The sequence below is a fragment of the Dermacentor albipictus genome, chromosome 2 (assembly GCF_038994185.2).
Source record: "Dermacentor albipictus isolate Rhodes 1998 colony chromosome 2, USDA_Dalb.pri_finalv2, whole genome shotgun sequence".
NCBI lineage: Eukaryota > Metazoa > Arthropoda > Arachnida > Ixodida > Ixodidae > Dermacentor > Dermacentor albipictus.
Window position 1 is genome coordinate 186,239,081 of NC_091822.1, and position 12,728 is coordinate 186,251,808.

Below are 12,728 nucleotides of genomic sequence, written 5' to 3' on the forward strand. Positions count from 1 at the left end.
AAATCTCGAGCTTCTCAAACGAAAACACAAACAAAGCTCATACCTTTACATATTGAAAGAAAACCTAGTCTCAAATCGCGAAATTTTCCGATGCTCAAAAATAAAACAAGACACTTCATTTCTACGGAAGCGCTCCAGGCCTCCTTTTCCAAACGCTTCCGTCTGACTCATACTTTGAGTCGAACGCGGGGTGGACGTGGTCTCAAAGCTACTCTGGCTGCCGAGAGACAACAAAAGGGCTGATTCACTATCAGCTCCCCCAAGACGTTACGGTCTACTGCCAATTTGCGTCCCCGCGCCCCGCTTTCAACACGAACTCGATTGACCGCGTCGCTACTCCCCACCTGGTCTCGTCCTGCCACCTTGCGTTTCTTCGAACTGCACGCTGAGCTATGAAAAGAACTACGGAACGACGAGGAGATTAACAGCCTCGTGCCCTCTGTCCGCGTCCGTGCAGAACATTCTTCGCGGTCCCCCTTTGACCGGTGGCTCGAACGTTCTGGATGCGTCAACATCGTCCTAGACGACCGCACCTTTTTCCTCGCGCCCTGCCCTTTCGGGTTTCTCGCCAACTTTGGCGGCGCTACAAAAGTTACCGTCTTTCGGTCTTTACCGCGCTTCTTTTTACGGCGCTTTCTCTTTGCACTCGCTTTCATGTCGCCTCGTGCCTCGTGCTGGCCGGTACACATTTCGTCGGCCCGGATCGGTCTCTTACCCGCACAGTCTGAGTGATTTACATTTAAATCTACACTCTCTTTGCCTCGACTGGCGGACAGCTCAACCGACTCTGGCACAATGCAGCAGGCTTTACTCGAGTAAGACAACTCGCACTCTTGCGAACTGCCCTCTACTACATTGCCCAGCTCACGCTGTGAATCGGCACACAGCCCGTCGGTATCGATCGCTGTCTCACGCGCACAGTCCGAATGATTAATAAGTGAATCATCCCTCTCTAGGCTACCTAGACTGGCGGAGAGCCGCACCGATCCCTGAACAATGCAGTTGTATTCTCTTGAGCTACACAGCTCGCAATCCTGAGAATTACCCTCAACTGCATCGCTCAGCTCGCACTTCACTTCTGCACGCACATCTGGCTCTACATGGGTGCTCGCTTCTGTCGGGTCAGAAGTACCCTTTTCTTCGCTAGCAACCTCGCTAACATTACCAGCGACGAACACACGTGGTGACTGTGCCAAATTGTTCGCAGCTGGCCTAGCTGTCTCTACAGTCATCTGTTGGCACAGCACCTCATCGCTCTCCTTGCGGCCTTTAACGGCCTCTGTTGCCACTAAGGCATCGTTAGGAGCTAGCCTTTTCCCTTCACTTATCAATCGGCAGCCAATCTCACAGGCACTACTCTTTTCGTCGGCTTCTGGCGAAAATCTGCTAGATGCTTCCTCATTCTTTCGCTCTGTACTTCCTACAGAATTCTCAGACAGCCGTTGTCTCTGTGCCAATAACTGATCACAATACTGTATCTCTTTGATCAGTGCTGCCTTCTCTCTCTCATACTTTTCCTCTCGCTCACGTTCGCGTTCATTCTCACGTCCGTGACGCTCACACCTAAGAGTAAGTTCTTGAAGCTCATGCTTCCGTTCATTCTCGCGTTCTTCACGCTGACGCTCACTCCTAAGCTCACGACGCTCTCGCAAACGTACACGACGCACACGCTCCCGTGGCTCCTGTATCACCTCCCAAGCAAGCTCAATGCTTTTGTCATCATTGCCACTATCTTCAATCGCCTTTATGATAGCTGGCGTTTCCATCCGTTCGTCCGCCTCAACTCCCAAATCGTCGCACACCAACAACAAGTCTAACCTCGTCAACCTTCTAAGATCCATGGCAGCTGCCCCGACAGGTGGTTAAAACTGTTTTCCTTAATTAATTTGTGCAAACACACAATGCAACAAATTCCCGATTCCCAGAACTATCAAAATTGAACACACAACCTTTGAGTCTGGCGAATCATAAGGAAAAAAACCACGCGCTCACTTACGGTTGCAGCACCCTGCCATCCGGTTCATTTGTCCGCTGTTCCCGGTTCCTTCCGGACTCCCTGGGTCGAAGGCTCGCTCCTTCTTCGATACTCCCAGTCTCTTCGGACCTCTTTCGACGAAGGCTCTCTCTTCTTCGCTCTTCCCGGTTCCTTATGATCTCTCACGACGAAGGTTGATCCGTAGCGCTGCCACCAGCTGATGCATTCGGAGGCGATCCTACCGCTGCCAACCAGATGTAGGGGTTGGAGGACGGACTTCGCGGATGAAAACCAAAAACTTGGGAGAAATTTATTCTACATTAAGTACAGAGAGGTGAGCGTCAACTAACAGACGTACAGACATTACGGGCCAGCAGCAACTCGGACGCTGCGGCCCGCGGCAAGAAGTTCGAGAGAGGTGAATCAGGGAATCAGGGCATGTCCCAGAATCCTCAGGTCTCTCTGGAAGGCTTCTTATAAACCCTTCGAGCACTGCAAGTCACGTCATGTTTGACCAATGGGAGAGTCCACTCCGATGACGCCACTTTCAGCCAATGGTAGGCGCCCGTGTTGTGGTGTCACACCTGGCGGCTTGCTGCGGTCTTGCCTCGCAGACTGGCAATGCACTTCGAACGAGGAGAAGGGGAGGGCTGCACCTGCTTCATTGTCGGATGCCCACCTGCTAATCCCGGCGGCGCACGAACTTGTTGGCACGTAAACTTGTTGCCTTAAACTTGTTTGCTCGGCCGCTTCTCTGGAATGCGCTTCCTGCTTCTGCATTCCTCAATTAGCTGTGCTGCCATCCGATGTGGTCTGGGGAACTCGAAGTAGCCTCAGGAAACGGCGCCATATCTAACAAGGGTTAGAGGGGGGGGGGGGGGGGTAACCTCAACGGTGTACATTTGGGCCAGCGAAATGCAAAAGCTAACATCTTTTGTTTTGTTTTTCTGTTTGCACTGCCTTCCACTTCTTTGAACAAGGCTGCTTTCATCAGTGACTCTAGCAGTTTGGTCTGCTGAGAGTAGTTTTGAATTTCTCTGACACTTGTATAAAGGAAAACCTGATCAGTTGTTTTAGATGTTTTTGGGGTTCTTCAGTGTACTGATATGCACAGCGCTTTGCACGACATTTCACTAAAGGCTGTGCATCACTTTTTACAAAGACAACCACCTTTATCATTGCAGAAGAGGAGAAAAGGAACACTCCTGGTCACTGTATCAACTCTCCAATTTGGCAAACGATTGATAGTGTGGAGTAGTAATAAGATAGGGAACAGGACGACTTGGTGTGTATGCACATTTGTGACTGGCACAAAAGACATGGGAATGTCAAAAGTATTGGACACACTGGTGCACGCACTTCCAACTAAAAGTTTATTTAAGAAAACACAATCCAGTTCTCAAACTTAACCCACAAACAGGCGCCTAAGAGCTGTGCTCTAAAATAAACCTCACATGTCAACTCGCAGTTCAAACCCGAGTGTTTCCGTGGCAGGCTCCTGCCACGTTCACCCTCATTCGTCACCCTCGTTCCACAGCTGCCCCTGTCCCCCTTAAACTTACAACGTGCTCCCTTTTATATCTTATAAAATTATGCAGTGCCATCTGGCGATAACTTAACAAACAGATTGAGGTAAATGATTGTTAATGGTGCCGTAAAGCTCTGGGAATCCTACAAGGTGTCATTTGCGAATGCAGTTTAACTTATTCTTCTCTTTACAGCCCTTTAATTCATATTCTTTTTTTTTTTTGGTGTAACAGTGTGGTAGTCATCTTGTTTGCACACATCAGAATCATGTGACATAGTTTAGCGTATAAATAAAGAGGGTTTGTCCATCCTATGCTTGTTGTGCCATTCACAAATATGATAGCCGTGAAACATGAAAGTGGCCATACAGCACTGCAGTGACTTCTTTCTGTGCTATGTTGTTTTCTGTGAAGCATTGCTTCATAGTCTTCTTTCCGTTCTGTTTCTTCCAGGGTGACAGGATAAGCCCCGAGTTTCGATCTATCTTCGAAATGCACCAGTAAGTTGCTCAAATACAGTGCACCCTCTGTATTGTGAAAGTTTGTCTTGTGTACAGGCCAACTGTAACGAAGTATTGCTTTGGCTAAATTGGTTATACAAGTCGAACCTCGATATAAGGAACACAGATATAGTGAATTTAGATACATATACAGAAATAAATATAAAATTTGGTTGGCCATGCTTTATTTTTGTGGAGCATCCTCTTGCCCTAGCATTTATGACATATGGTGTGAACAGGATAACAAGAGTAATGGCAAAAACTTGTTCCTAAAGTTTAGCGATAATTGTTTGGATGCTGGAAACATTTGCTCATGCCTACTAACTTACTACGGTGCTACACTGATGTTACCCTGCTTGCTTGCTCTCAGGAGGCCTAATGTGATGAAGCAGAAGAATGGCTTCCCTCCTAATTTTATCCATTCGCTTGATTCAAGCCACATGATGCTGACAGCCATTTTCTGCCAAAAGTGAGTTTTCTTTGTTTCACTGTTTGGCAACTGTAGTCCTGTTCTCTCACTCTTTTTTAAGCTTACTCATCATATTTTCTTATGACTGTCAGCTCCTTCTGCCTTTGTAATTATATTTGATTGTCTTCAAAGTTGGATGCAGTACTAATTATTTATATACAGAGTGACTGAAGTTGGTTGCGCCATTAACAGTGGTGGATTTTGCTTTTACCTTGTATTTTTGTTAATTCATACTATTATTTGTTGCTGTAATTACCTTGCTTCTATGTTGACCTCATGTCTAGCTTGATGCCAAGTGGGAATCTTGTGCTATTAATGGTTGACTAGTCAATGTTGAATTACCATAAGTGGGCTGTGCTGTCATCTTGAATGGAGAAAAAAAATGTGGGAAGCTGAAATTTTAATATCTGTGCCACATAAAGCTTCAGCAGTAATATATACGGCTGTAAACTTTTGACTAAAATACCAGTGTATGGGTGAAAAGTGTTCTCATAACTGTCCAGTTTAGAATTGCCAAGTCACAGTAGTTTAGTGAACTGTCTAGTAAAGTTTAGTTAACAGTTTAGTGAAAACATGCTTTGGTCAACGCTGCACCCAGCTTAGTGTGGTGGCGAGAAGATTAATTAAAAAGGAAAAAAAAAAGGCAAGAAAGGAATCTTACACTTTTTCAGGGCAGGAATTCAATTTGTGTCCGTCCATGACTGCTTCTGGACTCATCCAAATACAGTGGACATCATGAACAAGGTATGTGTGAGAATTTTGCGTGTTGAACAATTATTATTATTATTATTATTATTATTATTATTATTGTATTTTATTCTTTCATGCAGTAGAAAATTCCAACTAGTGGCATGCTGAAAATGTGCCAGCACTGTTGAAGGCTGCACAATCTGGATTCACAAGCGACCTTCACATTACACTTTTGACTGAGTAATAGCAGCTGCAGTAATTGCTCAAGAACAAAGTCCAGTGAGTCCATGCTGGTGTGATATAGTTGTTGCTTGAGATTTCATAATTAATGGAATCGGGGGTTTGGGAGGGAAGGAGGTCACATTAACACATTCCGTTTGATAAGACACTCTAAGCTGATTTGAAGGTTGGCTGTGCTGCCATTAGAATAGCAGGATGCATTGTTGGGCAAGTTGGTTCATTGCATTTGCCATTAGAGTGGTAAACACCTTTCTAGGAGAGCCAGCTTAACAATTTAGAGAAGGCCCAATAACAATGCTGCTGTTCTTTTAGTTTACAATGCTTTAACTTACACGATTATATATATAAAAAAATCTTGTGTTGCAGTTTGAATGCCCCCCCAAGCCTATATCACAATTCAAATTCAATTTACATCATACTGCATTGTACTGCATAGTCTTTCTTCATATTGTCAGCTTTATTTCTTGCCCTAAGCTTCTGTGTCTGTTTTCTCTCCTTTTCTTTTGATGGCATCATAAGGTGGTCTTGTAAATTATCAGCGAATGCTCTTGCATCCATCTTGTCTTCAGTTATGGTGCTCGTTAGTGCATCACTTGAAAGTAGGGCACCGTTACAATAATAATGATAATAGTAATAATACTACTCTAGTTAAGCAAAAAATGGCAGAGCCCTCTTCAGTGATTGCTATTGTATATATTAAAGTGGCACATGCGTTTCAAAATTTATTTATTCATGTTCTTATGTCGTTCATTTTTGCCCTATTGCCTTTTTTTTAATCTCTTTGTTGGCACAAATGTTTATGCCGAAGGCACTAAATGTGTGCATCTTTACACTTGTGCAGATGTGCAGGGAGCAGTTTGTGGCCTTGCACAGTGAACCCATCCTCGAGGATTTGTCAAAGCACTTTGTGCGCACATTTGGCTACAAAGAGAGGTGAGAGCTTGCAAGGCCATGCCAAGTTTCGTTAGTGTTATGCTTCAAGTATACAGTCTCCATGAAAGTATTGGCAAGGTCTATTAGGGCACAAATTAAAGCCACTGAGGTTGCGGATTCGATTCTGGTTTTGGCAGCTACATTATGATGGGGGCAAATTCATAAACACTTGTTGCTTTGATTTAGGTTCACATTAAAGAACATGGGGTAGTCAAAATTAATCCGTAGTCCCCCGCTATGGCATACTTTGTAATCAAATTGTGGTTTTGGTGCATAAAGCACCAAAATTGGTATGATTAGCATTCTTAGGTTAGTTCATGCACTTTCTGTGGGTTATGTACCTATCTGTGTCTAACTGTTTCCCTGCCAACTTGGGTCACAAGGTAGCCCATGGTATAATGGGTAGTGCATCAGGCTGTTGTGCTGAGGGAACTGGATTCGAAACCAATTGTCAGACCAGCATGAGCTGCTGGGTATCTGCCGCTCTTCAGTGGACCTCTTCAATGTCAACACTAAATTTGCCCTTTTGACACTAGCATTATTTGAAAAAGCACACTTCACCCTTCTTCCCAGAAAATTTCTGGTCGGTGAAAACATCAGTGAGTGATACATCTGTGTCGTGCGATGACGCGTGTCAGAAAAAAACCCTCGTCACCATTTTGTCAGAGATTGATGTTTGTCACAAAAAAAAAAAGAAAGAAAGAAAGCATTGCGAGAGGTTACAAGAGAACGGAAGGAATAAGGGCGGAAACTGATCTCAGTCGTAAACGTCCGGTTAGCCATTTTGCATATGGCGCAGGCGAGGCCAGTCATGTCATTTGCTGGTGTTTTCTGAATGTGTGCCATGCTTCGTGTGAAGAGAAGTCTGCAAGACAAGCGCACTGTATAGCACAGGGACAGTATGTGCATTAACATAGCTCTGGATTAAGCGTGTGTATGTGTTTCCTGTGTTGGTAGAAGCCGAATCGGGCTTTAACTGTGAGTACATAACACTTATTTTCTTTGTATTCTTGCGTTGGAGAAAATGAGTGTGGTTATTCCAGCCCATTGCAAAATTCATTGGTCTGCAAAGAGAGAATGCAGTTTATTTTGCGCTGGGTATATGTAGGTATGGTGCAATGCAGTTGGTGAGCGCGAACATTGTCGTGCACTACGTGGAGTATAGTCGAAACCAGCAGTACAGTTGCGCATGCGCTGTAGCTGCGAGAACAATCAGCACAGTGTTGTCGGCTAGCATACTATCATTGTAGCTGCAGTGCAAGTGTTTACAATGGTAATGTGGCATGGAGCCAAACAAGACGCGAGTGCGATTTGTGATTTTTATAGGAGTTCGTTACCGTATTTGCTCACTTAATATAATCTCTGTGTTGTTTGTGCAGTGTACTCTTTTTTTATAGACACATACGAAATAGTCTTGCTCTACAGCCATGAATTCAGAACAAACCTGTGAGAAGTAGAGCACTGTACCGAAACATTTTTCATGCTGGTTTTCTTCCTGTCTCGGCAAAAGCAGTTCAGTTCTAGTTTGGTGCCAGTGCAAAAAATTAATGGTTAGAGTAATCAGGAAAACAGCACATTTAAAAATAAAGAATAAAAGAAATGGAAAGAAGTCTCGATGCTGCTGCACAGAAAGATTCTGGGTGTTGTGGCTGCGTGTAGTTAGTAGTTATAAAGGAATTATGCAGATCCAACACCATTGCTGAAATCTATGTGAAAGAAAGCTTTATAGAGAGAGAGGGATGTGGTTTATTCAGAAAACACAGAGAGGTCCTCTAACCTGCTACTTTTCTGTGCAGAAGAACGGAAAAGAGGAGAGAAAAGAGGGGTATGAGGAGTGAATGAGGACAGGCAATAAGATGCGACTAGTACATACGTGGTTTTGTTCGAAGGGCCTACTCACAGCCTTGAATCTAGCTGACCTTAACTAAAGATCCCGAGAGAGCCTTGATGGCTTGTTTCGTTCATATTATCTCTAGCCAAGAGCCTAGTCACATCTTTTTTTGCTCAGTTGCTTGTTTTTAATTGGCGCTAACAAAGGAATACGGGCCCTAGACCCATATTCACAAAAAGTATGCTAGACTTGTTCATAAGAGAATTTCAGCCAATCCTCATGCTGGACACATGAGCAAATGCGACCAGCCAATGGCAAAGGGCACTTACGAATGAAACACTTTCTGAATGTGGCCCTGTATCCTGTTCCGCAGGAATACGGAGGACCAGCCAAATTTTGCTTAAGCAGAGTAAGGATAAGCACTGCTTTGACACCTGTGAGGCTGGCACACTACTCCAAAGGACAGACTTCCTGTCATAGCAGACCAGACACATCCACAGATCGCTGTCTGAGTTGCAACATTGGAAATCTAGTCAACATCTTCCGCCTTGTGTAGGTGTGCACAGCCACCGCTAACACAAGATAATAACCATTCTACCTGCAGTCCTCCTCCGTCCCTGAAGTTTTCAGCGATGAAAGAAGTCAAGAGGGGGGCTGCATCCCGGATGGAGATCCTCGAGTCTTGTAGAATCTTTCTGCGAGTTGTCATTGTCTGCGCAATTTTAACTTGCCCTATATCATAATTCCCCTTCTCTCTACAATTTCTCCACAGAGTGTCGCCGCCAAATGGGCAGACCCGTTTATTGTAAATAAAACATTTGCAACCACCTGACCCATAGGTTAGGTGGTTGCCCGTGAGTGGGCAGGTGGTCAGGTGGTACCCGCGACTGTACGCCCTCGTACAGTCGCGCTTATGCACTCTACCATGGATTCTAACCAACTAGCCCGCCAACGTGTTTTAACCACCCAAGATAATCTGCAAAAAAAGCTTCGATTTAAAAATCAAGTTTTGGAAGTGTATGTTGGAATCAGTGTGTCATTTCTGTTGCACCTACTTCAAGTTTTGCAATTATAAGCCGCCATCCAGCTAGAGAAGTGCTTCTTTATTTGGATGATCATATGTAGGTATCCGACTTATGGAAAGCTTTTTGACAGTCATCAATTTCAAACGCTTTATAAGTGTATTGTTTATCAGTCCCCCGACGCAATAGTACGTTGAAAGCCGTACTAATGGTGCAGCTACTTCTCAAATCAGAGGAAGGTGATGGGAATTTACAAATGAGGTAGCATAGTTGAGCGAAAAGTGTAGGCAATGTGTGGATGAAAAGCCCCAGAAAAGGTGGCCAGCTCGAAATGAAAACTATTACTTTTTAATTTCGGTTTCACTTTGAAGAGAAAAAAATCGCAACGTCCTGGTTCAGTTTCAGTTTGAGCAAAAATAATGTGCTTTTTTCCCAGTTTTCGGTTCAGTTTCATTTTGATACCCTGGCAAGTTTCAGCCATCTTGTGAGAGTTGGCAGGCGGCAACGAGCATTTCACAGCTCCTTGTGCGATAGAGTTTCTCAGTGTGAACATGCCATTAATGTCTTTCGCAGGGTGTCACACGGAAAGGTTTAGTGACATGCATTTGCCAGGGAGTGTGTTTGTCAAATTTGCTTTGCTGCATAGAAGTGTGGCCTCTATAGGAGTGCTTCAGAATGAATAAAACAGTATTCAATGTAGGGTCAGCCCTAATTCTGAAACCACATTTTTTTTTTTTTTTAGATTTCAAATGCGATACGCATTCCCATGCCATTTGCAATGGAAACTGCCGATGAAAACCGTTCACACTTAGTAGCTCTCAGCACTTCCAAGAATGCTGCGCATTTCTCAGTTGTTTGGTTTGTGGTGATTGATAATGTATTTTTGCACATATTGCCTTAATTAACAAATATATAATGGGCTGGCTGGTTTATTCATCAGTGCTGTTATCAATTCCATATGGCAATTTTCTTTCCTGTGTAGCAGCACGCTACCAAAAAGACATTCACAGTGGTGAAGACTTGAGCTGGTCAGTGCACGTTAGAAACCTAAGTGTAGATCTTGCCCGCACAGTTGGATGTCTATATAGGATATCTGCGCTCATACCGCTCTGGCTAAAAAAGAACATTTATTATTCACTTTTTTATTCCAAATTAACCTATGGCTTAATGGTTTGGGGCACTACTACGCAATACAATTATACTAAACTAATTACTTTGCAGAAGAAAATTCTGCGCTGTTTTGAATCTTATTGTGGTAATCCACAAGACTTAAGAACCGCTCCACTGTTTAAGAAACACGGTATCCTAAAGGCAGACCAGTTATATTATTTAAAAGCGCTGCAACTAATGCATCAAAAGAAACTATACGGAATTATGGACTCTGCAAATGCTGAATACCTTTTGAGGCACCGAAAACACCGAACACCAAAAATCCGAACAAATTATGGAAGGCAAACAATGGCGTATCAAATACCTGCGATCTTAAACAAATTTGAAGGCAAGCTAAACTTTGAGTGCAAATTAAAAGCATTTAAAAGCCAACTTAGGGAGCTATTGTTATCCTGCCAATTTAACTATAGCCAAAATTGAAGTGTTTTTTCATATTTTACTGTCTTTTCGTAAAGGATACTTAAATTCTATATAACACAAAATGACTAGTAATTGCTCCTATCTTACTTTTGTGTCGTTTCAAGCAACATTATTCAGTTTCACTGACAGTTATATTTTATTTGTATGCTTTTGTACAACAGCTGTTTGTGCCGATTCATTCAAGTAATTTGCTTAGCGTCCTATTATGTATCATTGTATTGTTTTCATTGTATCATTATGTATCATTGTATTATCCTATTATGTATCATTGTATGATTTGTTATGTGTCATTTGTGTGCAACAGTATATGCACTACATTTGTGTATAGGTGTCAAATACTGCGTCTCTTTTACTTTATTTCCTTTGTTTCTAAGATTTGTGTTGTATCTGTAACCGCTGTAGACTGTTTGGGGTCAGAGGCCTCGTCAGGCTCCATCAGCCTTTAGCTTCTGTCCCTACATCAGGCTCTGCTTTCGTCTGATGTTGAAATAAAAGAAATGAAATGAAATTCACTGTAGATAAGTTTGTCTGTTTGAATGTTGTATTAGTTTGCTTTGCTTTGATGTGCATGATGATCATAATCTTTGTTTCTGGACCTTTTCTATTCCCTCATGCAGCGAGGTTGCCGGAGTCAGTAGACTGGCAGAATTGGCAGTGCAGAAGCTTAACAAGGTGATCACGCAGATTCCCGAGAAAGGCAAGTAGAGGCTGATATGTACCCGGCTTCGTACGCACTAGCAGGCAACGCTGCGAAGGCTAGAGGAAGTGCTTTCACTGCTTGCACTCGTGGCTTAGGTATGCGTCACAACATTCAATCTAACAATAAGTCTCATACTCTTATGTTGCAAAATGTGATGTGATTATTACAAGAAAGCCATTGCAGACCTCGGCCCTTGTACTGTCGAATGAACAGAGTGGCACATTTCTGCAACTACCACGACCACTGTACACTGCTTGCGGTTGTAATTAAAACACAATTATATTCAAACAGTAAAAAAAAAAAAAGAGAGAGAGACATAGCAGTATTAAGACGTATTTAAATGTAAAGCACAGAAATGCACAAATAATATGTGGTTTGGTGCAAAATTACATCCGTAAGTTGCAGTTGTAATACTACACAAATTAGTTGTTTCTGACTAGGCATCAGATATAACTTGGCTGCAAAGTGCCCAGAGTTAGGCTTCTGTGACTACATTATTTGCTTAGCTTTCGCATCAATAGCTGCCAAGTATGAAAGGGAGCATAGCTACAAATTACTAACTGTTAGGACACAAACATTTGCACAATGCCAAGGATTTTGCAACTGTCATGACTGCCTGAGCATGAAGCTATGAATGCTGTAAATTGGTGTAGATTCCCAAAGTGAATTAACGAGGCACTAATTTACAGTGATATGCCACTGATATGCCAACTACTACAAACTGCGCAGAGGGTGCCGTCAGCAAAAGACATACACGAGTGCAAGACATTGCTTGCCTTTTTGTGCAGTTCGTTTTTCTGTCATTCGTGTACCAACAACTTCAGTTTTGACATCCTTTTGCCGTCATGCTGCCTTTAGTAGTCAAGTATTGCCAATGAGTGATGGAACAAAAAGTGATATGCATGACATTAAAAGACAGGAAGACAGTGGGTGTTCATCACAGAGCAAACAGGGTTAGCCAGTATATGCTGGCTGAGACCAAAAAAAATTTGAGTTGAGCAGGCCATGTAAAGCATGGAGAAGATACTAACTGGGTTAAAATAACAACGGGTGCCAAGAGAAGGAAAATGCAATCCAGGACGGCCGAGGTTTAAAAGGTGCAATGAAGTTGCGAAACTTGCACTCATTGACTGGAGTCAGCTGAGACAAAACAGGGGCAATTAACAATCATTAGGGGAAGTCTGTCTTTCAGTTGACATAGCTAGGATGATGTTTATAATGATAGCATATATCCTATTGTGCATGCACATTA

The 12,728-nt window shown here is 43.1% G+C and overlaps 1 protein-coding gene across 2 annotated transcripts in view; it reads left to right on the plus strand.

Moving 5' to 3' along the window:
* The window catches only part of PolrMT (mitochondrial RNA polymerase), a 78,865-nt gene that overhangs the window by 65,889 nt on the left and 248 nt on the right, over window positions 1-12,728 (plus strand). For both annotated transcript variants that reach the window (XM_065453974.2, XM_065453982.2), the window contains exons 28-32: window positions 3,955-4,001; window positions 4,372-4,470; window positions 5,142-5,214; window positions 6,242-6,333; window positions 11,394-11,473. In XM_065453974.2, the coding sequence (XP_065310046.1) occupies window positions 3,955-4,001; window positions 4,372-4,470; window positions 5,142-5,214; window positions 6,242-6,333; window positions 11,394-11,473 (391 nt within the window). The remainder of the gene's footprint in view (window positions 1-3,954; window positions 4,002-4,371; window positions 4,471-5,141; window positions 5,215-6,241; window positions 6,334-11,393; window positions 11,474-12,728) is intronic.